The sequence below is a fragment of the Falco rusticolus genome, chromosome 8, assembly GCF_015220075.1.
Source record: "Falco rusticolus isolate bFalRus1 chromosome 8, bFalRus1.pri, whole genome shotgun sequence".
Classification (NCBI taxonomy): Eukaryota; Metazoa; Chordata; class Aves; order Falconiformes; family Falconidae; genus Falco; species Falco rusticolus.
The window spans coordinates 58423815-58451563 of NC_051194.1; the positions used below are offsets into that span (position 1 = coordinate 58423815).

General features: G+C 41.5%; 2 protein-coding genes across 13 annotated transcripts in view; both read left to right on the plus strand.

The window, feature by feature from the left end:
• The window catches only part of USP40 (ubiquitin specific peptidase 40), a 37983-nt gene extending 20448 nt beyond the window's left edge, over positions 1–17535 (plus strand). For 7 of the 9 annotated variants that reach the window (XM_037397786.1, XM_037397788.1, XM_037397792.1 and 4 more), the window contains 16 exons: positions 675–801; positions 1387–1444; positions 2125–2178; positions 5030–5118; positions 5756–5842; positions 6485–6521; positions 8136–8200; positions 8780–8854; positions 9777–9903; positions 10988–11082; positions 12326–12444; positions 12851–12916; positions 13148–13358; positions 13497–13592; positions 14429–14523; positions 14901–17535. In XM_037397786.1, coding sequence (XP_037253683.1) covers positions 675–801; positions 1387–1444; positions 2125–2178; positions 5030–5118; positions 5756–5842; positions 6485–6521; positions 8136–8200; positions 8780–8854; positions 9777–9903; positions 10988–11082; positions 12326–12444; positions 12851–12916; positions 13148–13358; positions 13497–13592; positions 14429–14523; positions 14901–15009 — 1510 coding nt within the window. In that variant the 3' untranslated portion in view covers positions 15010–17535. Of the gene's footprint in view, positions 1–674; positions 802–1386; positions 1445–2124; positions 2179–5029; positions 5119–5755; positions 5843–6484; positions 6522–8135; positions 8201–8779; positions 8855–9776; positions 9904–10987; positions 11083–11178; positions 11220–12325; positions 12445–12850; positions 12917–13147; positions 13359–13496; positions 13593–14428; positions 14524–14900 lie in introns of those variants that run through there. The other 2 variants (XM_037397791.1, XM_037397793.1) reach the window with 2 other exon arrangements.
• Positions 17536–23001: 5466 nt separating this feature from the next.
• The window catches only part of TRAF3IP1 (TRAF3 interacting protein 1), a 45537-nt gene continuing 40789 nt past the window's right edge, over positions 23002–27749 (plus strand). Inside the window, exons 1-2 of one of the 4 annotated variants that reach the window (XM_037398210.1) lie at positions 23002–23178; positions 23931–23999. In XM_037398210.1, coding sequence (XP_037254107.1) covers positions 23056–23178; positions 23931–23999 — 192 coding nt within the window. In that variant the 5' untranslated portion in view covers positions 23002–23055. Of the gene's footprint in view, positions 23179–23466; positions 23522–23930; positions 24000–25053; positions 27485–27749 lie in introns of those variants that run through there. The other 3 variants (XM_037398211.1, XM_037398212.1, XM_037398213.1) reach the window with 3 other exon arrangements.

Below are 27749 nucleotides of genomic sequence, written 5' to 3' on the forward strand. Positions count from 1 at the left end.
ATTTTTGGTGTGGCCTGAACTTCTGAGGTTTGAATTGTGTGGTTCTCCGAGGGACTTGGTGGGATGAGAGAAGAGAGCAGTATCAGAAGAGTATGGAACTCTGCTGAATCTCCCAGTTAAATCTAAAGTTGCCAGGGTCAAATTTCTGGTCTTATTTCACTTCCCAGTGCATAGCCTTTAGATTAGATTCCTATCTTCAGAGACATGTATATGTGCTTGTTACATAAATTCTGACTTCCTAGTTGAAACAGTACTGGAAAATTGAGAGTAAATCAAACAGTGAGAAGGCTCTTCACAAACACCTTTCTGTATTTGTATACAGTAGCAGAAAGACAAAGAAAATCTCAACCTTTTATTTATGACTAGGTATGCTTTCACAGTATTTTTTTTCTAGAAGCCTTAAGCCCAACCTCAGAAAGTGACTTAGAATCTGAAGTGCCTTCAGAAGCTCAAGTCCCATTGAAAGGCCATTACCAACACACGGTTTTCACTGTTTTTTTTTCAGTAACCAGCTGCCTGGATGCTGCATGAGGCCTCTGACTCTTACCCTGCTGACATGCCATTGCTATTAATGACTTAAGCATTAACGGTTTATTCGAACTTTACTGTTCAGTAATGTAGCCCAGACAATGTGTACTTTTCATTGACCATCTTTGCATCGTCTGTTTTTACAGCTTTGTGAATGTGTCAAGTGGCAATTTGACTGCTTTTACGTATGACATCAGCTGGCTCCAAGTTAAAAACTTCTGCAGGACAGAAGATGAAGAGAAACCTGTTAAAATTACTGCCACTATTGAAACAGTAAGGAGTGTGATTGTTTGTGAATATGATACAGGCTGTTGCCCTGAAAAGCTTGGCTAGCATAGTTGGGCCAATTAATAAGGAGTTGATATAACCACAGGGCTGAAGTTGTCCTGTGATGAAAATGGCGTGCAACTCAGAGTTACCATTACTGGGATACTTTGCTGTGTAATAAGATTGTAATGTGGGTCACTTTACACCAATATAGACTGCACTGGTTTATTTGTGTGAAAAAATTTTGGTTTTGGACCATCCTGTAAATGTATGTTTGGTGAGGCTGTCAGTAAGCAAAAGCTAAAAGAGGAGGAAAGTATTATTTCTTGCTTTCAGCCTAGGATAGGAAAAAATGCTGTTTTTTCCCAAGGGGTGGGCTTCTCATAAATATGTTATGATAACAGTACATGTATTATACATATTTGGTATGATGATGTTAAAAGTTTTCTCAGCTGTGGGTAGCGTGAACAGGAGTAAGAATGTAACTAGGACACATTTCAAGTGAGGGCTGCCTTTTGTGGACCTGGCATTTGAACAGCAGGTGTGTTACTAGCATTCTGTATTAGAGGTGTTAATATTGCTTTCTTTTAGGTGATGTCAGATATCAAAAGGAAAGCAATACGGGAGCTTCAGTTAGAGGAGGAGCTAGGTAAGTGTTCAGTTGCTTTACTTGTAGATCTGATAATGTTAGAATGTACTGGCTGGCATCCTGCTTTTTGCATCAATCTATTTAAAACGGCAAATCCATTGCTGTTTTGTTTCTTTTTTCTTTAAAGAAAGAGGGTGCAAAGGACTTAAAATTGATCCAATTTTGAATAAAATGATTATTTTTCCTAGCTTAAAAAATAAATTGGTGTAAGTCTTGATTAAAAAATTTTGTGAAGCTCTTATTTTTCAGCGTCTGTTTTAGTAAAGAATAATCTTGTTGCCTTATTAAAGTATTACACTCAGAATTACTTTTTTCTTTGAAACCTTATTCCTTTCTTTAAGACACTCCAGTTTTCTTTCTTTAAATTTGTTGTTGATGCCTTTACCTTTGGAAGCACCTGATCAGTTTTGTAGTATTTTACTGATTGTGGCTAACGGCTGGTTTCAAAGAGAAGGTAATCTTTCACTGAAAACATAAAAAAAAAAAGACTGCTCATGAGGTCTCCAGGAGGAATCTTTCTCCAACGTACTTTTGATGTAATACCTCCAGAGGAAGGCCTCAAAGACAAACCCATTGGCATTCATCTTAAATATGTTATCTGTCTAAACTTCTGAGCCAGATTTCTTCTTAGTTGAATTATTTAATATGTCTGTCTCTCTTTCTTGCCCTTTTTGTTACAGCAAATGACAGCTGTCTTAGACCTGTTAGCAGAAATGGAAAACTTCTGTCTCCAGGTAAATTTATTTATTTAATCATTGTTCTGTAAGTAGTTCAATTGGGAGACTTTAAGCTTCTCTTTGTCTTTTGCTGGGAGCAGTACACACACAACTTCACTGATTTCCGGACTTAACTGAAGCAGGTGTGTGTGCATGTGTTTTGTTTTTTCCCCCAGTTTTACTGTTCATTAACAGTATCGATACAAAGCTAGCAGTTGGACTTAAGTGTTCAGCTTGGTTTTATTACTTGCATCACTAATGAGCAAAACTGATTAGCATCCCTGCTGTTTATTGACCACTGGCCATATGCTTCAAGACTGTGGGAATTAACAGAAAATTCTGTTTCCCATAGTTATTTATTAAGCTCAACAGGGCCTGATGATGTGTGCTTTTAGCCCAGAAAGCCAGCTGTATCCTGGGTCACATTAGAAAGAGCATGGCCAGCAGGTTGAGGGAGATGTTTCTGCTCTGCTCTAGTAAGAGCCCCCCCAGCAGCGCTGCGTTCAGCCCTGGGGACCCCAGCATAAGAAGGTCCATGGACCTGTTGGAGCGGGTCCAGAGGAGGCCACGATGACCATCAGAGGGCTGGAGCCGCTCTCCTGTGAGGGCAGGCTGGGAGCTGGGGTTGTTCAGCCTGGGGATGAGACGGCTCTGGGGAGACCTTACGGCAGCCTGCCAGGGCCTGAAGGGGTCTCTAAGAAAGATGGGGACAGACTTTTTAGTAGGGCCTGCAGCGATAGGACAGAGGGGAATAGCTTTATACTGAGAGAGGGTAAGTTTAGGTTAGATACTGGGAAGTTCTGTACTGTGAGGGTGGTAAACACTGGCCCAGGTTGCCCAGAGCAGCTGTGGCTGCCCCATCCCTGGCAGTGTTCAAGGCCAGGCTGGATGGGGCTGTGAGCAACCTGGGCTGGTGGAAGGTGTCCCTGCCCGTGGCGGGGGGGTTTGGAACTGGATGGTCTTGAAGGTCCCTTCCATCCCAAACTGTTCTGTGACTCTGATTTTTTAAATGGAAAAGTCTCTAAATGATCTCTTTGCTCTGTAAATTTATTAAATATTATTCCAACCTTCTAGATGTTACAGGAAGCAGTCTAACTTACATTTCCTGAAACAAAATGGTTTAAATCTATTTGTTAAGAGTATTGATGCACAAGGTTGAATTTTAGAACAGCTTTGGCAGCAAACTTGAGTCTTGTGGTGATGGGGGAAGCACCATTAGGTTCCCATTTACTGTGAGAAGGCAGCTTGTGTTTGTGGTGTATGAATCACACTGAATAACCTGTGGATTTCTGCTTCCTTAAGACTGGGGGAACATGTTCATGCCGTAGTCTGCTCTTTGATTTACATGAACATGTGATAGCACCTGTCACTGTACAACTGTGCTCCTGATGGGCAGTGTTTAGCAGAAAAGGACCTCCAGTTTTGCTTTTGCCATTGTTGGGGCGGTGGTGAGAAACTGAGTCTATCAGCTTTGTACTTGCTGGGAAGTGTTTTCTGTGTCTTTGCTATTTTGCTAATATATTGCATTAATAAAATATGGCCAGGAAGTGAAGGAGAGATTAATTCCCCTCCATTCGACGTTCGTCAGAGAATATCTGGAGCATTGTGTCAAATTTGGAGGATCCCCAGCAGGAGAAAGAAGCCCTTACAAACTAGAGCCAGTCTGGAGGAGAGCAGTTAGGATGGTTTTAGAGCTGGAACATATGAAAGAGGAGGGAAGCTGGGTTCTTCCAGCCTGAAGAGGCTTGGGGGGAGGAGGAGGAGGAGGGCTAATTGCCATCTTTAACTCCTTTTCTATAGTTCCATGTTAAAGCAGAGCCAGATGCTTATCAGAGAAGCAAGTGGAAAGGATCAGAGGCAGCAGACATGAATTTCAGCACAGGAAACTGCAGCTGCTCGGACAGGGGTGGTGGTGGAATTCACATTGGCAGTGGTCAAACAATAAACAGTGAGCACTGGGAGGCTGGGAGATACCCGTCCATGGAGGTATTCAGAGCTTGACTGGAAAAAGCCCAGGTTGAACTGATACTGTTTCAGAGCTGGTTCTCCTTTAAGCAGGGGTTTGGTCCAGACAACCTAGAAAATTCTTTTGTCGCCCCATATTCAATAGATGGTGGGGAAGAACCTTGTGACGTACGGAGTTAGACTCTATAACTCGAAAGTTATAAAGTAGGTATGTTTATTGCGTGCAGATGCACGGGGGATCGCTCCTCCACAAGCGTGCATGCCCGAAGTGATGAACCATCTCACATTTAGACAAGAAAACAAATGAATATTCAATTAACACCTATACGTATTTGTTACCTAAACCCGCTTACTCTCGCTTCGTATGTTAACTAGCTTATCAGTCCTTTGCCTGGAATGTGGTGGTCTTGCAGGTTTGTAGGTGATTCATGTCCTTGTGACCATCTGAACTTCTCTGGCAAGAAGACTTAGCACTCCCTCCCTCTAGATAACATTGAAATGTCTCTCATCCTTTTCTCATCCTTTTTATAAATAGCCCCTTTGTTAGAGGAAGAAGGGCAGGCGTCTCCTCAAAACTGTAGGAGTCTCCTCAAAGCTGTGTGCCTATGTGACCAGACACCGCACCCATGACTAGTCACCATACCCACATTCCTGAGCAGACATATACAATCACAACTGATGTCCATCATCCCCATTTCACACTATTTTTCCATATCACCTTTTTACAAATGTTGCTTTGCTTTCGTCATAGGAGGCTTACAGAGCTGATGTCAGCACTGTGGAAGTGAAGTTCTTCAAATGTCTCTGAACATTTTTATCTTACTCTAAAGAGCAGCATAATAGAATGGATATTTTCAGGAAGCAGCAGCTTATGATGTTCTCCATGTTTTTGTTCTCCCTGAAGTGCCTGAGGATTATACTGTCAAGGAAGCAGAACTGAAAATGGGGAGCTTGCTTGGACTATGTCATGGGAAAGCTCCAACTTCCACTCAGGTACAGCCATGCTGTGACTGAAAAAGTCCTGTGCTGCTTCTATGCTTTGTTTCCATTTCCTAGTATTTCATGTAGTCCTTTTTTTCTTCTTGTAATGGTTGTAAGTGGGATGGGGGGAAAAAAAAAGTTCAGTGGCGCTGAATTATACATATTGGCATGAAGGCTTACACCATTCATCTGTGTTGCAGAAGGCCAAGAGCATATATGTGACCAGTTAATATAGCTAATTTGACTAATGGTAAATCATTTGTCTGTTTGTGGTTGTCCAACTTGTGCGCTCTGTGCCTATACTTCTGTAAAAAGCATAAAGTTAAGAAAAGGGGATATTGCTCGTTATCTGCAAGTTGTAAATACGCATGAGAAGTTGTATATTTCTAAAGATCAGAGCGCTAGCATGTTTTATCTCTCCTTTGCAGCAGACATGTACAGATGGTTAATGAAGACCTACTGATGGCCATAACCCAGTTGCACGTGCTTCTGTTTGTACTGCTTAGATTGTTTGTTTGCTCAAAGGAGTTTCAGCGCTGTTTGACTGATGGCAGGCTTGCAATAGGTGGTATATGTGTGCAGTAGGGAGTGTTATTTCACAGTATTTCCGTATTTAAATGTGTTCTGATAGCTTAACTTGCATTTTTAGCTCTTCCTGTATTTTATTGTTGGGAGTGACCAGAATGCAAGCCCCGAGATGGAGATAGTTGTTGAAGAGACTGCCTCTGTCAAAGAGGTAAGTCTAGCTGCTTTTAAAAGCTTTTCTCTTGCCTGGGTCAGGTCTGCTGCTCCTGGAGAACTCTGCCTTATACCCATACGTCACTTCAGGTCACCAAGAGACACAGAGGCAAAGGCAACTCCAAAAGGCCAGCAGGAAGAATGCCTTGAACTTTCACCAAGTAGTAAAGAAACATCTTTGCTTTTTCCCAAGAATTAACATAGCCTGATTGCTTTATGCATGGCTAGGCACTCCTTTTATATATAGCAGTCCTCAGAATGATATGCAATTGTGGCAGAACCTGCCACACTTCTCTTGTAGCTAATCAAACTCAGAATGCACAAAACTAGAGTGAGAGAAGTCAGAACTGTGCACAGAATAAAAGAAGCAGTTCTCAGTACTGCTGATCCAGACTTCTGGCATAGAGAGCAAATATTGACGAGTAGTGGCTGCAAAGTGTTGAATTTGCAGGTTTGATTTCTCTAAGGTGCATCTTCAAACTCTGGGACAGAATTTGCTCAAGTAAAGCAAAAAACTGACAGTGCAGATTTTCTGTCACTCAGTCTTTATTTTAGAAAATAGTGGTGTAGATTTGCTGAAAACTTTTTATTACCCAACCAGTGCATTGAGACAAGTCTCACCATATGTTTCTTTTTTCAGTGTCTAAATTTAATGCTGGAAAAATCTGGATTATCAGGTCAGTTGCATTGTATTGTTATTTAATGATTATTTTTTATTTTAAAAATTCCGGATTTCCAAGACAGTTCTTGCTATCCTAAACTTAAGTTTTAAGTTTGTTGCAGTGATCTATGTGTCATTGTAATGTGAAGAGGGGAAAGAATTACAAACTTGACAGTCTTGCTCTAATAAAAGCTGGCTGTGCAGTTGTTCTTGAAAATCAGTTTCAAGCTTTCTGTTTAATCAAAATATGGCAAAACCCACAGTTCCTAGACTATTTGTGCATGTGCAGATGTTTGGCTGCTTTGAAAAGATATTCTGTTGTAGTGGGAACCACTGCATGAGATTAACTGTAAAAAAATAACTTCTGGTTGCTTTGCAAAACCAAGTTATTTAAAATGAGATCACAGTTTGGCCATTATTTGGGAATCTGAGTGGTAGCAGTTACTCCTTACTAAGCTTTTACATGAGGATTAAGGAGGAGATACAGATGGCATTAGCATGACAGGTGAATTTCCTGGCTGAACATCTCTTTCCATTGATAGGGAGGAAGGAGGAGAAGAGAGTTGGAGTGATGTTGTTTTCCAGCTATTGCTCTAAACATTCATTGAACACTGAATGTGTTACAGTTGTGTGATCGCTGCAAATTCAGCCATGCTTCAAGAAACATAGTTCACCTGAAAGACATTATCAGAATATACATTGAATAGCCCAAATGAGAATTAAATATTGTGCTCTTATGTACGTGTATGTATGAGTTGAAGTAGTTAATGTCTTGAAATCAACTTAATTTTTTCCATTTACCTATCGTGTAGTTTTACTGGCAAGAAACGATGGTTCTAGTTTTATTTCTCTTATACTAACAATTTTTGAACTGAATTTGGCGATGTGTAGAGATTCGTGATCTGACTGCTTACATTCAAATAAATGTCAGACTGCAGCAGATTTTGATATTCTTGTTGTTAAAAAAAGACTGCAAGGTATTTTTTTCCCCACAGAATTTATTGATGAGATTCCTTCTGGGCTTGGGTTATTTTAGTCGTGAAAGTCAAATTTTGTACTTTGAAAAGATTAAAGTGCGTTTTCATCAGTTATTTTGGTCAGATTAGAATGTCCATTTGTGTTTGTTCCTTCTGTACCTAGTATGCTTTAGGTGCTAAATCTACAAGTATTGTTTCTGGAGTGTACCATCTTTTCATTTTTTTTCTCTAGCGGGAAGTCTCCTGGTAGACAGTTGAGGAGGGGAAGTTGGATTTTTCCTTATAGTATTGTTTTCATTTTAACGAGCCTGTCCTTGATTCAACTTGTAAAATGACATGGGAATTCCTTTGCTTTCCTCTTAAACCAGGGGAATTAATTGGGTGTGTGAGGTAGAGACATTTATACAAGTAAGAGAAGACTATTTCCAAACAGTAGCGTTTCTAGGGTCTGGGGAAGGACGTGAAGGGTGGTGCTTTAGTTTATCAGTGTAGTGTCTGAAAAGAAAACAACAACAACAAACCACAAACAAACAAAAAAAACCCCACAAGCAAAAGAACCCTTTAATGTTTAGTAAGAGTTTTGTTATGTTTTTTTCAAAACAGTGTTGTTGGCTGTTTTAGTTTTCCATGTGTATGTTTTTGGTTTTTGGTAGGTGACAACTGGCACTTGAGAAGGATTGACTGGTGCTATGAAGCAGGGGAAGCATTAAGTCAGGAAGTAAGAGGATCCTATTTTTGACTTCAATCGTGCCGTAGTTTAATTATAAAAATAAATCTGTTTTTCTTTAGAAACTTCTCCTGAAGAGAGCCGCATTAAAGCAAACGCGCGGTGGTTTTGTGTGTGCTCCACTAGTACACTTGCTGGTTTATTTTCACAGCACTGTATGAAGGCAGTGCGGGATACCTATGGTTAAAATACAAATCTTGTGCCCTTGCCTCTTATTTTCATTGACTAGGATTAAGCCATGTGCACATAGTTTTTTCTAAAATATAGGCTTACCATGCATTAAAGATGCGTCTACAAAGAGGCATGTTGGTTGGTGGGATGAGGAGGTGCAAAGGAAATACACAGCTCATCAGGATGCTCTGGAAGGACTCCTGTAGGTGCCGTAGCTGTGTGCAAAGCTGTCTTCAAGCAGTGGGTATTAAATGAATATTTCTTTGCTCTTTGGTGGGAAAGCAAAACACATTGGACCTTTGGCATGCATGGCTTAAAACCCCCACCAACATATACTTTAGGAAACAAAGCACAAAACCACGAAGACTTACAAGTGTACTGTGCTTTTTCTTCCTACAGAATGCCACTCTGAAGGAACTTAATGTTTGCAGAGGAGATACTTTGGTTATAACTGAAGGAAAGCTTCCACCAAAGGTAAAAGGAGAGAGATTGTGTTCTTTAGTTGGTTGATGGTGTCTGGAGACGTGAATATGATAGTAGTTTGTTGTTGGGTTTTTTCCTCTTCCTCTTTATTTTAAGATACTTATGTCGGAAGAAATTTGGTTTGCCATAATGTACAGTGCTTTTTGTGCTTTTAAAGCTTTTTTTATTTCAGTCAACATTTAGAATATTATGAATCTGTCCATATTTATTATTCTTTCAACTTCTGGGGTAAAAGGCTTGCCCGTTGCAGCTTCTTCCCTAGAAGTGTCTTAAGTTCTGGAGGAAATTGGTATTTCTGGCATGCAGGGTTCTTGTGAAGGCACAACTCTTATACTGCTACTACTGCTTCCTCACAGAATCATAAAAATGGAGGAACGTAAGTGTTTGCCTTCAGTTTAGAATTGTACTGAGGATGGTGTTTGAAAATGGAGGGCCCTACTGGGAGACTCTCTTGTCACTGATGGTTATACAAATGGAAGGATTCTTTGCTAACAAACCTCAAGCAGTGTCATGGGATGGTTTGTGTTGGAAGTGACTTTTGAAGATCACAGTTCTGATCTTTCACTAGATCAGGTCAACCTGACCTTGAACTCTTCCAGGGATGGGGCATCCACAACTTCTCCAGGGTCTCGCCACCCTGAGTTCCCTCAGTAGTTATGTGTATGTATATAAATGGATCTTAGCAAGTCCATGGTGAATAAAGCTTCATAAAGGGAAACAAGGTATTTTTAATACATTCGTCCTCAGACAAATAAGGCAGGATAAGAGCTTACAGCAGCAGTGATGAATGCCGGTGCCTTTACAAAAGCTCAGGTTCGATCATGTCTTTTCCTTCTTCCTGAGATGAAAGTGAAATTTTTCATTGTCTGCAATGGAACCAAAACCTACCTGGTACTTTCTGTTCATTTCTCAGGGCTTTTTGAAAATACCTATCTGGTGGTTCAAGTCTTCAAGTCACAGGAAGCATGGAGAGAACGCAGAAGACAAAGTGAATGGGTTGACCTACAAGATGGAGGCTTTGCAGGTGTCTTCTGCAGGAGGTGAGCTTTATCAGTTTGTGAAAGGAATTGTATGACCTGATTGTCTATGAGCTGAGGGCTTTTAGTCAAACCCAAAATTTTAATCCAAATCCTTAAAATCAGTCTGAAACCTGTGAGTGACTGTACAGGTTTCAGGAAGTTTGTGGTAAAAGGAGCCACTTAAGAGACATGCAGTTCTCTGCAAGGCCACGAATACCGGATGGTACTGTTCTGATGTTCCTTAGCTATATGTCTTTAAGGGTAAGACCTCCACTAAATTTTGAAGCAGAGGCTCTTTGCTTGTCAAAGTAAAATGGCTTCTCTGTACCTGAAGGCAGTGGCAGTATTGTAAAGCATCTACTTGATGAGCATAGAGGTGATTGGCTTAAAATGCTCCTAATATTACATTTAATTCACTTTAGACTATGTTGCTTTTTGAGAAGCTGTAAAAGGAGAGATGAGCGAGTAAATCTTACATAGCATAAAAGACATTGCATACAGTATTTTAAGCTGTGTTTGTTCTTTTAAACCTCAAACACAAATCGAAAACCAGCTAGGCTAGGAAAATGAAGTGAGGGTTGAGAAGGAAGAAGAAATTGAAGTGGGGACAACAGTGAGTTGAAAAATGGGAAACCAACTGATTTTCCTTTCTGCAGGAAAAGTAATGTTCTTCCTTTTGCTCAGTTGTGTTGCAGAGCAGGACCTGTCTTCTTTTAGAAGTTTTCTTCACATTTTTCTGAGTTATACTTTCTCCCCTGATTATTTCAGCAGCATAGATAAATGTAGATTTATCTTGCCTTGCAACATGCTCTACAGTTCAGTCATAACCAATAATTACTATTTGCAAGTGTGAATAACTGGTCTTAGTTTTAAAATTTGCAGTATAGGAGGAGTTTCAACTGATCCTGTTTGGCAGCTAACAATGTATTTTATCAACCGTATATTATGTTTCTTTAACTTCCTTCCAAAAAAAAAAAGGAGTTCAGGTACCTTCTTTAAGTGAAATTTCACCATGAAGTGACTGTTATCTTTTAGGACAATAAACAGTCATGTTGACTCTTCTGTTGTTTGGTTTTTTCCTCCCCTCTCTCCCTCCTGTCTAAAGATTCACCAGAATACATCCACACAGACATGGATCTTTGTTACGCTGGCAGTATAGAAATAGCAGGAGAAGCTTCTTTGGAAGATCTGAAGATGCAGGTTAGATGTTCTCCTGTATTGGAAATGTACAGCAACACTGTGATTAATTGAGCTCTATTAATACCTATTTTCTATTTCCTTTTCCCTTGTCTCCAGTATGTTCTGATATGGCATTTGCTTTTATGCCATGTTCAGTGGTAAGTACCAAGGGGCAGTTGGAGCATGTAGCTCAGATACTTCCTTAGTATGTCCCCTGCAGTTGCCATTCTACCTGTCATGTGTCCTGACCTGCAAAAGCCTTGTTGCACTTCATCTGGAACTTCGGCTTGCAGCCCTATCTTTATTTCACAATGTACAATGTAAAAATTCTTCATGAGAAGCACACACATACAAGCACTTCCTAAAAAGCCACTTTCCATTTCCACATTGTTCCTGTATTAGTTTTCTGCGTTGTTTTTTTCTTTTTTTTCCTTTTTTTTTTTTTTGGTATGTTGAATCAAACGAGTAAAGAATTGCTTTTGATGCACAGAAGGTCATGTTTGTCATTCGGGAAGGTATAGCTTAGTTTCTTTGGCCAGAAACTAAGGTGCCTTTTTGAGCTTTTTTTCATCATAAAAGTATGATTTTAATACACAAAAAGAAGAACCCCAAAATAAACAACCCCCCCAACCTAAAAGCAAACAAAAACCCAACCAAAAAAGCCAACCCCAAAACTCCAAAAAGACATAAAATAATCCTATCATAAGGCTCTTTGTTGTTTAGCCAGTTGGTTGTTCTACTTGAATGCATGTGGAAGGATCTCATCTGATTCTGATCCATACCAACACTTACTTTTTTGGTTATGACTTCAGTTTCAGTCTCTGCCAAACTACTGCTATGAAAAACTGACCATTTGCTTGTGAATAAGGAGAATTGTCTTAGCATGGAAAGAATATTGTGTCCTTGATAAGGGCTTAAAGGGGCGTGCTCAGCGCTTGGCTAGAGACTGGGGCAATGATTGTCAGCCTCATTCCCTCCCAGTTCAAATTTTAGTTAAAAAAAGAAATTCAGTACTTTAGAAATGGAAGTTAAATTGAGAAGTGTTGGGAGGGAACAAAGTCCAACTTGCTTTGAGGTTGAAAAGCAAATGTGTTGATCATAGCCACTACCTGTAAGTCACAAGTAACAGCTGGTGTGGAATAAATCTAAATACCTTGCCCCATTTGACTGCTTCAGTATTGCATTGAGAATTAATCAAGTGGCTTTCTTTTTTTTCCAAGGAGACTGGCTGCTAAAATTATTGAAGAAATGTTTCTTTTCTCAGGTTCTGACCTTGCCATGCTGCCAGAAGCAGATTGTCCCACTGCCCTCATTTCTCAGAGCATGGACAGTGGACAGTAAGCGCCCAGGCAAGCTGTTACGAAACAACAAGCAGCAACTCAAGTAGGTTTCTTACTGAAAGCAGAAGTAGCGCTGGTAGGCAAGTAGTAGGTTGTGGGATGGATTGGTAGAGAAATAAATTGGGCTCAGTCAGATGTCAACAGAAAGCTTGTTTCTCTTGACTTCGATTTTTTTTTTTTTTTTTTTTCTGAGCATGTTTTTTTAACCAGAGCTGTGGAAGGGCAAGGTGTGAGCATGAGTAGATCATGCCATGCTTATGCTGCCAAGCTTTATTTTAGACTTCCTGAAATGCCATTTTTGTACTTCCCTAGGGTTTTTCATTTTTGTTCTGATAGCCTCTTGCTTTGGCTTTCCATCCAAGCACAGGTCTACTTGACTAAAAGTGGTTTGTCTACTAAAATTTAGACTATATGACTGGAAATTTATATTATCTTTGTTTTGTTTTCAGTGACTATAAACTGGGTGCCAGAGTGGAAATCTGCATAGAACCTTTGCAAAAAGAAGAGAATTTGGGGTAAGATCTCAAGATACTTATTTCTTACAGCAATGCATTTGTAACTGAGCAGCTTTTAACTTAAATACTGTCTGTCAGGATTACAGGTGTCAGTATGCGAGATGACTTTGGAACTTACTTTTTGTTTTCCAGAAGCAAAATAAGGGAGGGCAAGAGGGAGTGAAAAGTGGGAATTCTGGATTCTGAAAGCATGACTGATGAGAATGGTCTGTTTTCTCTTCATGATGACAGGCCCCATGAACTGCTGCTTCGAGTCCAGATGGCCATACCAGGGGAGAGGGACTACTATGACTCCATGGATTTGGTGTGGGATATCTCCAAAGAATGCACAACCTGGGCACTGAGGCAGAGAGTGGCTTCTCACTATTGTCTCCCTGTAGATAAAATTGAAATAGCCAAATACTTCCCTGAAAGATTTGAGTGGCTGCCAATATCTAGCTGGGTAAGGTCTGCAATGATAGAATCCAACAGTTGTTTGAGAGAAATATGTGTTGGTTTGTGCTGTGGGTCTTGAACAAACATGTTTAAGCAGATTTCTGAAATCTGCCATGTACAAAGTTTCTGCTTTGATTTTGTTCAGACACAGCAAATTTCAAAGAAGAAACGGAAGAAAAAACAGGAGAGTTTACAGTCAGCACCTTACCACCTGAAAGATGGAGATGTCATTGGAGTGAAGGTAAAACTAACTTGGCTTTAATTGTTGCCCAAGGGTTAGGTTCAGGCACTCTCCCGTTTGCAGTATCTTAACTTCTTTCTGGTTTTCCTGCATCCTGCTGCATCTCTATGAAAGCACTGATACGTGGATCTAGATAACACGTAGTGTTGTTAAGAAAATTGTCGCTACCAGTCTTTTTTGTCTTTTTCTCTTGTTCTTTTATCAACATGATGCTTTACTCCTTGTATGTCAGTACTGGCACTAGAGGACAATATCTTAGAGGCTCTTGCGCAGCTCTCGGCCAGTGCAAGCAGTTGTTTTCTGCTCTACACTTGAATACTTTCCAGAAGAAACCGGATGTTTTTTCTTACCCTTATTTTATTGACTATTTTTGCCCAACTGAGTAAAATGTAAGAACAATGCCCTTTAAAAATCTTACTGTAAATTTAAACCCATTATATTTTCCAAAGAATTATTACAGGTCTATTCAACTAAGAAAAAAAAAGAATTACGCAGCAGCATATTGAGCTCTGTACTAGCAATAAGGCTTACTTAGGAGACCTCTGAAAGAACATACTCGCTGGGTTTTAAAGCAGTAGGTGAGAAGTCTGATGTCTTATCCTGATGCATTAAACTCTAGAGAAGTTTCTGAATAAGGCAAATTCTGTTAAATGCAAAAGCTAAATAGAGGAGTTGATAAATATTTTTTCCTTTTTGAATTTTTTCCACTTTGCTAACTTAATGACTGCAAAACTAGTTAGAGGAAATGCTTTGAAAATTAATTGTGCAAACTGAGCAGCATGTGGGAAATAGTTTGACCTTATAACTTTCACCTACCAAATCCTTTCTCACAACAGAATCTTCTTCTTGATGACACTAAGGACTTCAGCACAGTGAGAGATGACATTGGAAAAGAGAAACAAAGGCAGCTTGCATTAGAAAAAAAGAAAAGGTATTGAGTATATACATCTCTTTTTTTCTGTAGAAATGTGCAAACTGTTCTTTGCAGCTGTTCTTTACTACTTAGAGCAGACAGTTCCAGTAGTTCTGAAAGAAGTGCTCAGGTAATTTAAACTCCTGGCTTTAAGTGCTGTGGTCCTGCAGTGAGCCTGCCATTTTTCTCTCTTGCAACGTACTGCAACATTTGTCCCTGCCTCCAGAGATGAACAATGAACTCTGTGGCTGCACTGGCACCGCAGAGGTCCTAAGTGTGAGCTTGCAATGTCATCCTTACAGCCATGTGGAAATAGAGTTCTAGTGCAGGCTTGCGCTGCTGTTGGTGCTAAGGCTAATACTAAGTATCTCCTATTTTTTTTCTTTTTTTAATAGTCAGCAAGCTGAACGCTTACAGGACCATGTTTTCTCTGAGGAGAAGCTGAGTATTAAGCATCGTAAACCAGAAGTGGCTCTTTCTATCAATGTGGGTGTTTTCAGATAGCACCACGTGATTTGCTGACCAGACCGTATTACTGATGTACTAAATTGGCATGGAGTACCTCAACTGGACCAGCAAGAGGGTCTTTCCTGAAGTGTCTCTTCAAGAATCACAGAGGAAAAACTGGGCATAGGAATCAGATTCATTCTGATTTTTTTAAAATCTCTCTTGGGGAAGTGCTCTAGCATCCCTTTATCAATGTGTTACTTATTCTCAGGCTAGGTAAATGCACTTTATCTGTGAGAAAACAGGTTAATATATTGTTTAACCTTGTGGTGACTGTTTTGTAATCACCCTAAAACCTTTTTTGGTTAGATGCTGATGTCTTGCAACATCACTACTGAGTTTGCTGGGGTTTTTAATGCAGTCATAATCATCTCTTTCTAGAATTTATTTCCATCTCTGATCTTTGAAGTTACAGATGCTAGAATTTGCTTTTGTCTCTTTATATATAGACCTAAGTCTGCAGTGGCTGGAGTCAGGTTTCAGGAATGAGGGAAGTGTGGAAATCTCTGAACAAAGTGTACAAAACTGGCTCAAAAAAGAGCAAGTTCAGAATCTGTCAAGCTTTAAAACCTGAAGACTTTTTGTCATATGGAACAAAAGCATGGTAACCTTACATTTTGAAGTTCCTAGGGCTTTTTTTTGTTGTCCATAAGCTTTGTTAACAAACAAAATGGATGAAAAAATTGGCAGATCTGATGTTTGGTCTTAAGCGGGTTTTATTATACTCAGGAAAAAGGCTTGTGTTTATTTTCAGTACTGTTATTCAGAGGACTTTCCCTCATTTCTTATCTTTTCAACTGTTCTAATATTCTTTGTTACATTTGAGAAAATGTTTCTCTTGGTGTCACAAAGCTGATTTATAGCCTGCATAACAGAATGGGATGTATGCAGCTGACTACCAGCTGAACTCAGTATCAAAGGTTCTTAATTATTAAGTAAAATGCTTACTGAATGCCTGTGAGATTGGATCTCAAGGTTAAGAATGTGTATAACTAGCTTATGAGAGACCATACTTTTCTTACCCCTGAGGCTGGGAATCAGGGTTTACCAGAAGTTGACATTTCAGCATCTTTATCAAATTTTTTATAAGGCTTACAGTATTTAAACTGTTTCCCCCACTGTATGTAACTATTCATAACCTTAGCTTAATTTAACATCAGGTTCAGAATTTCCTGTGACCACAGCCAGTATTGACAAATTAACCCAAACTCTTAATGGAGTTAATTGTTTATAAACAAAGTCTAAGCATGTTTTGAATGCTAAGGTGAAAATGGAAGAACAGACGGTAACACACAAGAGTTTCTGTACAGCAGTTTACGTGCTGGTGGCATCTAACGTGTGTGCCTTTTACGGCTGGGAACCTGTGCAAATAGATTGCTGTATCGAGGGCGGTCTGGTCTCCCAACACACTGCAGAGCCTTGTTGAGCTGCAGAAATGTCCAAAACCTGTTCTGAAATGAGCAAAGCAATTGTTCAAAAGTTACTTCTGAACTGAGATTTAATTAAGGACAACTTCAGGCTGAGATAATGAGAGGACAAAATACAAGTCCCCTTTGGGGACTGCCATGAATGTTTACCTGTTTATGTGTAGAAGATTTTGTAGTAGGAGATGCTGGTACAGCAGACTCCTAAAAGTTCTGGCTGATGTGAGATCTCTTATTTACTTTTAATAGGTTAACAATATTCTGGTATTTCAGACAGCATCAAGACAAAAAAACTGACACTCTGCTATCAGCAAAAAAAAGTCAAAAGCACCTTGAAAAGCATATCATTATTCTTTCAGTGCATATCTTTAAAATTCAGCAGGTGCATCTGTGCTTTCTTAGGCTGATTTGTTCAAGAAGGGCATGTTCTAATCTCGCTGTTTCAGTTGTAGGTAGGCTTTACTTGAATCTTGCCATCCTAGTTTTATGGATAGATTTTCTGAGGTGAGGACAGCCAATTGCTTTCCCTATCATAGTTTGCATCGCCTTCTTCCATATTGACAAATGTTCTTGTGAGCCAGGGTTTACAGAAGTGATAGCACATGCTGATCGAAGGTAAACGAGAAAGGTTTGTGTTGCAGATTCTTTCTTTGCGTTGCACTTACTTTGCTGGCACTTTAATTCCTCCTGTTCCGTGCTGGACAGCTGTAGTGAGCTCAGCCTTCCCACCTACCTTCTAATAACTCTAGTCTCTTCTTGAAAACATGAACTTTGGAGCAATTTAAATATGGATTCCAAGTACTAACGTGGGGGTTTTAGTATGTGCCTTTGTTAAAGTGTAATGTAGCAGCGCCTGCACTGAACCAATCTTGGATTATTTCTAATATTGGCTCAAATGCTCATATTTTTTTCCTTAAAACTATTGTGGGTCATGCCACAATGAGAGGGTTCATTAAAAATGGGGGTGGGAATAGGGAACATCTTTTTAAAATGGAGTCTTTGTGATTCCATAGTTTATGATGGTTATATTCCAAAGCCTGGAAAAGCTTTCATCTTTATTTTTCAAGTGTTCTTCACAAAATAAAAAGTCATTTCTATATGTCTAGTTGACTTGTCTGTGTTATGTCTCACTGATATGTTGATTGGGAATGGCGTGGATTGGTTTCTAATGTTAGATGGGGCACAACCTTCATTAAGCTTTAATTTTAAAATCTGTTCCTAAGACTGCATTCTGATGGCTGTGTGAGTTTACCCAACCCAGCTGGGTTTGTACTGCGCAAGGCCCTGCGTTCAGTTGGAGGACTGGGATTTTGATGCAAGTTAAAGTGATTTTTAGCTTGTGTTTTCCCCCCCCTTTTTTAGAAAGCATGGTCTAGTATTTACTTCTCATTATTTCAACTCCCAGTTTGTGGATAAATATGTGAATGTGGTCTATTTTGCAAGTGAACTAGTATGAAGCATCTAGAGCACTGTGGTCCTGCGTGTAGTAAGAAAGGCAAAGGAACTTACCGTTTGTATCCACTCCCGGTGCAGTCCTTGTAAAAGAGCAAGTGTTCAACTCCAGGGACCCTATTATGAGAAGAGTGTGTGTTTTCTTTTTCTTTTCCTCATGACTCATTCCAGTTTGCTGAAGTGATTGTGGAGCAGGGGGAAGTGGCCCGTTAAAAAGCTAATTCATTCTTGCTCACTTTGGTCTTCCCTCAGCAGCCACTGAGCAGAGCAGTCGCGTCCTGAAGGGTGTCAGAGGTACAAACCCTGGTAATAACGAGCAATGGTGCTGGGGGGATGGAACTGGAATGGGTGAGCAAGACAGGCTAACAACTGAATGTTCGTTTTCTGTTTTCTGACTGGTCCTTGGTCAGCACAGCGCTTTGTGCAGGTCAATACAAAGGACAGGATCATGATCCAACTCCTTCTGTGGATCTTTATTACAGCCGGGTGGTGGAGGCCCACCAGCTGTGTTTATTGGATGGGGTTTGTGCATGCCGCTGCTTCTGCTCCCGCTTCATCTAGGTGTTCGTGCTGAGTAAGAGCATCAATCCTTTTACTAGTTCGTGGGTTTCTTCCTCAGAGAGCATCAGCTTCACTGATCACTTCTGAATATGTGCAGTTTTCTGCGTTCCGTGCAGAATCTGAGTGCGCTGTGTAGTTCCGCTGCCGTACCTGTCTCCTGGCTGCCGTGGCTGGCCAGAGCCATGTTTGGGCTGTAAGCCCCTGCCAGCAGCCTGTGCTTGTGGAACAGCTCCCGGGTGACATCTGGGAATGATACCTGTGGTCTTAATGCCTAAAGAAGTTTAACCCTCCTCCCAGCCACCAGCCCTCTTGCCTGTAAAGACAGGTATGTTAGCTAGCATGGTCTGTTTTGTTCCCATCGGTTGCCGTTGACAGGTACGGGCTGTGATAGCGGGGTGGGTTTGTTTGGGTGTGGGGTTTTTTTTGCATTGTGAGGAGGTACAGCCACCATAGTTTCTGTTAAGCTGACACCTGTTTGGGTTCCTTCGTATATGTCTAACTTGGCTAGTAAACTTCTGACTGCAGAAAGAATCCATCCATAGCTATAATGTACAGATGGAGCATATCTTCCCTTGCGGTGATGTATAGGTCTGTTCAAGGTTCTCCAATCAGAATTTACTTGTAGCAATTTATGAACTCTTGATTTTCCTATCATACTCTGTGCATGGCTGGAGGCTGCATGACTTGGTTAACTGGCAGGTTGTGATAAGAGGGATTTGCTCAGTCCTGCAGAGTATAAATTCCTTTATTACGTGTGCACATAAGTAATGTGGAGAACAAAGAAAGGAAATGGGCCAATCCTTAATTTTTATTGTTTGAATTATACGGGGGAAAAAAATTTAACAAATAATAACGAAATTAACAAATAATAATGAAACATTCACAGCAGCGAGTGTGGCAATCCACAAAGCAGTAACAATACAAACCCTATCTTAAAAGACTATCATTGCATGCTTTGCTTTTCTTACTATACTAAAAGGCTTTCAAACCCTTTCCTGTCTCAAGGGAGACCTTCTTACTCCATGCAACTACCTGAAAGGAGGTTGCAGTGAGGTGGAAGTTGGTCAACAAGCTGACAGGACAAGACGGCCTCAAGTTACACCAAGAGGGGTTTGGATTGGATATTAGGCAACATTTCTTCACCTAAAGGTTTGTCAAGGAGTCACCATTCCTGAAGGCATTTAAAAGATGTGTAGGTGCAATGCTTAGGGACATGATTTAGTGATGGATGTGGCAGTCCTGGGTTAATGGTTGGACTTCATGATCTTGAGGACCTTTTCCAACCTAAACAATTACGACTCTAAAAGACTTATGGCTTAAAAAAAGAGGGGAGGAAGAAAGAAAAAAAAGAAATTGTGCTGTGGAAAACTTGCAATAAGTACCAGGTAGCTAGGCACATGCAAGAGAAACTTAAATGTATTTGTAATTTAAGCATCCTTTCAGAATGACACTGATTGGGGTAAAGAAAAGTTTGTAAACGCTAGCAAAGAAAATTCTTCTCTTAATCATAAAGCCATTAAGATAAACTGTTACTTAAAAATCAGTAAGTGCTGCCTGATTCTAGGTATCTATTGTACCACGAGGTGCACTGAGTTCTTGTGACCATGGCTCCTCTGCAGAGGCCTGTGACGGAGGGTGCAAGGATGGTACCAGTGTGCCATGTCTCTCAGCACTCCCAGAGCTGTTGTCCCAGCCTACATGTGGGGATCAGTGCTGCATCTGGCTCAGAGCTCTGTGTGCAGGAGCACCTCCATGTGTCTCCCGTTTTCAATCACTGCGGAGAGAGCGCTGGAGATACTAAGAATGACAGGGAAGATTCCTACCTCTATGCAGCTGAAGGTCAGAAATCAAAGCTATTCTGGACAGCTAGACTTCTAAAAGGTCTTTAAAAGTATTTTATTTTTCTTTTGATTTTAATGTGTAGTTTTGAGTAGCGATTTTGCTTTGGCAACAGCAATTAGCTTCTAGAAAATACAAAGCCACTGACTTGGGAAAATGATTTATTTTTTTCTCCTTTGACTATTTTTGTCAACTCCTGTTGATAGCAAAAGTGCATATAATGCCACATTTTAATCAGCGCTCCAGGGACAGAGTGCCATGAGAATAGACTAGTTTGTCTGATGGAGCTGGTGGATGGCACAGATGCACTTTGCTGCATTTTGCAGGCATCCTGTGAGGTTCGAAGCTTTGAGTGTCAGACAAAAATTTGTGTGCTGCTGAGGTGGAAAGACTAGAAAAGAGGACTGTGAACTCAATTCGATTGTTAGGCTGCTGGTCTGTGGGATGGATTTGTTTTGTTACCATTAGCTTTTGCATCTAGCTGATCCCAACTTGCTATGATCTGGGGATTGAGACCTCAGAAAAATAGTCCTCTTAAGTGTTATTGAAGTGGGCAGCCAGAAGAGGGGAGTGCAGAGACACCAACCCTTAGGAATTGATTCCAGTCCTTGCAGAATATGTTTACAATCCTGCACAATTACAAACTGTTTGGTTTGCTGTTCTTTTTTTTTTAAAGTCTTAAAACTGAGAAAGCCAGTGAAGCATGAAAACCTGCTAATACTTATCATAGCAACAAAAATCTTGTTCTAAGATAATGCAGTCAGTATATCCTTCCATATTACTATTACTACATATTACTGTTCCTGACACAAATATCCTCAGTTTGAGCTGTGTTTTTGACTGAGACAGAAGGTGCTTTCTGTTGTCAAGCTGCATCTATATTTTACAGCAGCATTTGGTAGCTCAGCTGATAGAGGCTGGAAACTGCATATATACATGTGTGCACTTAAGCTACTGAGTTCATAAGGTTATTTGAAGCTGGAGACAGTATCCTGCTGTTTGTGGTATGTAAAAAGAATCGGAGGTAGGGAGCTTTACATTCCTGCTGCTGGGCCTTGAATATATGACCAGCAATACGTACCGTGGTGCTGTCCTGCTGCTTTCCAGCCTATTTCTGCAAAGTAGTTTTGCTGTATGAAGTCAGACTAGTGGCTGGAAAGGTCAGAGTCCCTTCCTCCAGGAGGAGGCAAAGCTTGGAGGAAAAGGCAATATGCATGGATGTCTATCCCTGCTTGTGATGAAGTGCTCAAAACAGCCAGTTTCTCTGCGACCCTTTTGGTGTTAGGATGGCTTTTGGTGCATGTTGGAGATGTTGAGCCACAGGGTACACTGCTTTGTCTCTTACTGATGTTGTGTGGTCAGCTGAATTTCTTACTGACGTTTTCAGGAGGATTGGTCTTGGCTTGCCCAGTGTTTCTGAACAATTCTTGTCCAAGGTCCTCAAACAGACTAGGTCTCCAGACTAAACTTAAAGCTTTCTGGTTTATGGTCTTAGGGTAATTCTTTTGATTCCAGTGCCTGCCTCTAGGTCTGTAGGGATTCGTGGAGATTTTGTGGGTTGCTAGCTTTTGGTTCTTCAGTTAAATTGAGCCATGCTTCCTTGGGGTACTACCTCTTCAGCAAAACGAGCATGCCAAAGGCCAAATTTAACAAAACCCCTGAGAGTCCTTCTCAGACATCTCAGATGCTTTGTAGAGAGCTGGTGGCAGAAATCCAGATAAACCACACAATTCCAAAACAAACAACCCTCTTCCCCAGTGCAGCTTCTTCCCAGTCTTCTTGCTTCCTCTGAGACTTTCTGATGCCCTTGGATGTAGAAGCTGTCAACACCTCCTCTTCTTCCCAGGCTCACCAGATCTTGTAGTCACAGCCTGTCTGGGAAAGTCAACAACCCACCAGTGTGTTGTGTTTGGGGAAGACAAAAATCACTTCCTTGTAACCACCTGCTCTCAGGAGCCCAGATGTAATTACCTGGTCAACGTGGAAGCTGTCTGCTTCCTTTGCTGAAAAAAATAACCTATATTTTTGTCTGAACTAACGCCAGATAAATTTGCTTTGTAACTTATCTTTCTTTTCCCAAATTTGATTCATTCTTCTAAGGTTGTTCAGCAAGGCAAGTAAGCTGAAGCACAGCAGCACGGCCCCCTTGCGGCCCTGTTGAAGTTCAGCTTTCAAACACTAATGGTAGCGACTGGCTGAGCAGAAAAGCAGCATTTTCTTTCTCAGGTTCCCAAGCCTGGTCAGGGAGATGGGCAGCAACCTGGAGGCTGGGCACAGCCAGGTTTTCACTTGTTGATGCAGGCTGTGACAGGGCAAGGACGAAGTGGGTTGCCTGGTGGCAATGGGCCTGCAGGGGCTGAGGACAGTGCTAGGGGTCCTGTGCTCTTCTGTAGTGGCCTTGGCCTGGCTTTGCTGGGGAGTGTGATGTGGGATCAGGCAATCTGGATGTTACCTCATTCTTCCCCATCCATCACTCTTACTTTCTACTTTATTTCAATAATAAAAAAACCCAAAACAACAAACACCAAAAAGTACAATGGAGTTTGAGCACTGTTTATCTGCTGATTATTCACATAAAGGCGCTGGGGCGTGACTAGCCGTCCGGGGCCACCTCCCTCGGGCCCGGGCCTACCCAGGCCGGTTGCTAGGGCCGCGCTGTGCCTAGCAACCCCCCCCTCGGCCGCTGCGCTTGCGCAGTGAGGCGCGGCGCGCCGCGGGGCAGGCCGGGAATGCCCGGAGCCGCCTCCGGCGCGGTCCCGCCGCCGCTATGAACGAGGCCGTGGTGCGGCGGACGCAGGAGTCCCTGGGCCGAGTGATCCGCAAGCCGCCGCTGACGGACCGGCTGCTGAGTAAGCCGCCCTTCCGCTACCTGCACGACGTGATCACCGAGGTGGGCCGGGAACCGGCCTGCGGGCCCGCTCCGCTGTTGCTAGGCAACAGGGCCTGCCTGCGGGCTCGGCCGCCCCCTGGCGGGCGGGGGTGTGCCTGCCGCGGCAGGGGGGAGAGGGGGTCCCCCGGGCGGGGGGCTGCGGGGGGCCCTGAGGCCCCTTGACTCGGGGGTGGGGGGGGTGTCCCCGTCACCGTCCCGCGGCCTGGCGGGGCTGGTGCACACCAGGACACTGCTGCTGGGGGGGACGCTGAGTAGCAAGTAAATCTCGTCGGGTTTGGGGCGGCTGGTTGTGGGTATGACCTGAGGGCCTGACTCTGCCTTTGATCCTCCGTGAAACCTGCTGGTAGGTTATTTTCCTATCTCCCGTTAAAAAAAACACAACACCCACCAGTCTTAATTTTAACGTTTACCGAGTTGCTGCTTTATATATAGTCGCATATAAAGAAGTCAATAAAGGAATAATGCAGAGCTGTGGTTAAAGTGCAAATGCAGGTCTTTACATTGTGAGTCTCCTGGATTCACCAACCATCAAGGTTAAAGATGGAATTAAGTAAGAAGGGAGGCTTGAGCGGTAAGCAAGGATTAAGTCTTGTCACAGAGCATGTTCAGAGGCCTCTGAATCTGCTCTAGAAACAGTTCTCACAAGGTATCATCTCTGCAAGCAAATAAGGCCAATATATTTCCTATTGCTACACAGGCTTTATTGAACAGAGGCCTTCAAGTGTACTTACTGTTTTTCTTCTATTTTGAAGGTAATTAGAGTGACGGGTTTTATGAAAGGACTTTACACGGATTTTGAATTGAAATCGGATAATGTTAAGGTGGGTATGAAACTTCCTTATTTATTTAGCTTTAATATTAGTATTCTTTGAAACTTGCCCGAAGGTACTTTTGGTCTTTTCTGCATTTAATGTCAAGGACCTGTCTTTAGTCTTGTGCAGAAATTGTCAGAAGTATTGCCTATTGGCTATATTGTGCAACGCACAGGGTGAACCCCTGTAGATTGCATTTGTGGATGTGACACAAACAAGCTGTTGCGAGTAAACAACTGTTTTTGTACAGATTTCAAAACAACAAGTGTTAATCTATGATCAGATGTAGGCTTCCAAAATATTATAGTAGTGTGGATGAAAAGAATCATTATGTAGCAAGGTTGCCTTGAAGTAGTTTGGCATTGATAATAGTAATGAGGCAGTAGTTTGGCATTGTTAATAAATCACAAACACTAGAAATCCACATACACTGTTTGAAAGAGTCTTGTGGTCTATAAATAGAATGTATGGGTTTAGATTTATTGCTTTATGTATGTGTGTGTATATATATATTGTACCCATATATAGCATAAATATTCATGCTTAATATCCCAGGACTTACTGAGGCATTTGTCTATTATATGCATTCCACAATAGGTTTATTACGTTATACAAATAGCTAATTAGAGAAGGTTATTACTGACAAATGCTTTCCTTAAGTACAAAGGTTGACTTTAGTCTCTGCCTTTCCTCTCTTGTTCGTCTCTGCTGAGCTGATGCAGAGTTCTCCAACTACTGACTTGGTTGGAAACTTTTCATGGCACTTATTCATGGCGAATAACCTAGTGTTTGTATGTTGCTAGTTAGACAGCTACATCCTTTGGTGATTGTTTAACATAGCAACTGAAAGTATGAGGTCTATGGGCCTGGTTTGGCATCCGTACAGCCAATTGCGTGGATGTTTTATGCGTTTCTTGCAGCTAATTATCAGTGTGATATATATGTTTATATTTCTGTGACTAAAATCTAAGCTATTTATACAATGGATCGTTGTTTTTTTTGGTACTGTGCCTGTTGAAGCTTGTCTGTAGTTCTGTGATGAAGATGTGTTATTGGGACAGCACCATGCATTTTATTTGTGGGTTGAAAAAGCAGATTTCCTAGCAACTCCTGAGCAGGTCTTGGTTTGTATCCACATCATGTGATAGCTCTCGAGTTGCAGCAATCTTGAGTACCTCTCTGAGAATTTCTTTCACGGTCCATGAGATCATGGTTTTCAAGAGTTCAGGCAGAGATCAAAATGCTGTACTGTGGTGGAAAATGTTTCTAGCTTGCGTTCCTTTTTTCTGAACACTGGTCAGGAGAAAGGCTGGGCACTCCCAGGATGCTTCTTGCTGTGATTTCTGTTGGAGTTGTGGAAAATCAGAAGGGTAATCTTTATGCAGAGATGGAAGGTACCCATGGAGAGCTAGAGTTTGAGAGCAGCAGCTGGAGTCAATGCTGTGAATAGCTGTGTGCATTTCTATGTGAGGGTGATCTGCTTTATGTAACACTAGGGAAAGATACTCACCTGGTGTGATGATTTGGCAGTAGATGCACAGACATGGAATGGGCAGGATGCTTTCAGAAAAAAGAAAAAGTTTGTACCCGCTGTGAAATAGTCCCAGTGCTGTAGTCCACACTCTTTGTGATGTGGGCTGGGGAGAACTGACAGGTGCTCTTTGCAGGCTGGCTGTGCTGTTGCCGGTCGCGAGGTGTGTAGACTGAAATTAAGCAAGACTAAAACTTGGTCCAGCCTCTGGTGGCTGGGGCTGGGTCCTGGTCTGGACACCCCTTCTTATGCTGCGCAGCGTCATGTACGCACAAGCGCAGTGACCATTTCAGCTTACCGCTCCCACCTGGACATAGCAGGTGGGTCCTGAAGTACCCACCATTTCTTCTGTGCTTTTTATGTCTCCACTGTTGGGGTAACACGTTCTGCTTGGATGGCTAATCCCCTCCTTCCACAGGGAAAGTTGTGTGAGGCAGGCTGAAAGCATCCCACGAGCCAGATCTGGCCTGCAGAGCACACACGTGGACCTCACTGGGTTCTAGTTTGTTCAAGGGATGTATAGTCATAGCAATCAACTGGAGAGGGATGCAAGGGGAATTTAAAGCATGAGGATTCCTTATTTGTTGGGACTTCTCCAAATACACCTCTTCTGCCAGCTACAGTGGATGATACTGTCTGCGTGTTTATCAGAAAGGTTCATCTTGTTAGGTCTAGTAAAGTTGTTCCTTTATAAATGGAAATACTGGCCATCAGGCTTGCTTGTTGAATCTTTTACATCAGCTATATATATATACACACACAAAAAAAATTCTTTGTTTTTATATCTCCATATATAAAGTCCTACTAGCTGAAACAGGGGAGATACCTTTTTGTGAAATCTATCCAAGAAAAAATATTTTCTTAAGCTCTCAGCACTGTTTCAGATGTTTGTTTTTATTTGGATAGAATTCTGTTTACCGATGTAGGTGGGAGCTGTAGGTTTCTCATCAGGTTCATGAGGATTTCTTACATGGACAGAACACGCTGGTAATGTTAACTGCTGAAAATGATGAGGATGTAGGATGAAATTTTAGATCTTTATTTAAAAACATGTTTGGTTTCAAATAGTGTCCTGTCTCCTTCCCTAAATTAATAGATTACATATGTCCTTGGAAGGGTGGACAACTTTTAATAGAAGGAGGTTGCAGTATTTCCTTCCTTTCCTTTTTTATTTTTGAGTGCAGGGAGCACTGGTGAGGGTGAAGTGCTGCTGTAGTTAATGGAGACAATCTGAAAATCCCAGCTATGTGGCAGTTGTTTGTTTTAATCCGTTTGGAAGAATCGAAGACGGGAAGTACCCTGACTCTGGAGACTGTCTTCCCACGCGTTTGACTATCATGCACGTGCTTGCAGCAGAACCCGGTTCTTGTTTGTGGAGAGTGGCTCTGGGACTTGAGATACTACGTGAATGGCTCAGCTAAGTTTTGGTGCCACAGGAATAGGTTGTGCTGCCAGGTGCCTGTAAAGAGTGTTGGCCTTGCTCAGCAGAGGAAATAGCGGCTTCTGTTGCTTGCCTCTGCACTGCTGTGTCTGTCAGATTTGATGCAGGTCATTCTGGATCTGTGCACCTGGACAGTAAGTGCAGTCCAGAATCGGGTGATTTACAGGATAATTACCACTGTTCCTTTTCTGAATTAACTGAAATGGCAGTGGTCCACTTCTCAGTTATCAGTTTGAATGTGACAGTTTAACAGGCATTGGTTTAAAAGAATATAAACACGAGTACAGAATTCTCATGTGGGTTTACTTTTTAACAGACTAGTGAAATCCTTTATCTCCACTCATGAGTCCAAAGGGTGAGTGAGTAGACTTCTGTGCTGGGCTGGTAAATAATCCGTTAATTTGATTACGTTTTATTAATAAACTCCCTTTTTTTTCCTCTGCTGAGTATTCTACAGCTGCAGAGACTTCACACCATGATTTCATTCTCTGTGCCAGGAACCCTCCAGTAAAATTTTGATTGGTAGGGGGTTGTTTATTTTGTCTTTATTTTTTTTCCCCCTATGATTTTGCATAATCACTAAAAGACATCATCTCTGCTGAAGGCCGCTTGGGAGAAGTTGTTTGTGAAGTATGGTTCTAAAACTAAAACACATCTGGTAATTGTGGAGATAAAAATATGTGCCTGTATCCCTTTCCCACTATCTTTCGTATGTTTTCTTTACTCACTGTAAAGTCTGGTTTGTAAAGTATATGTGCAAGCATGTAAGACCCTCAGTTTAGACTCA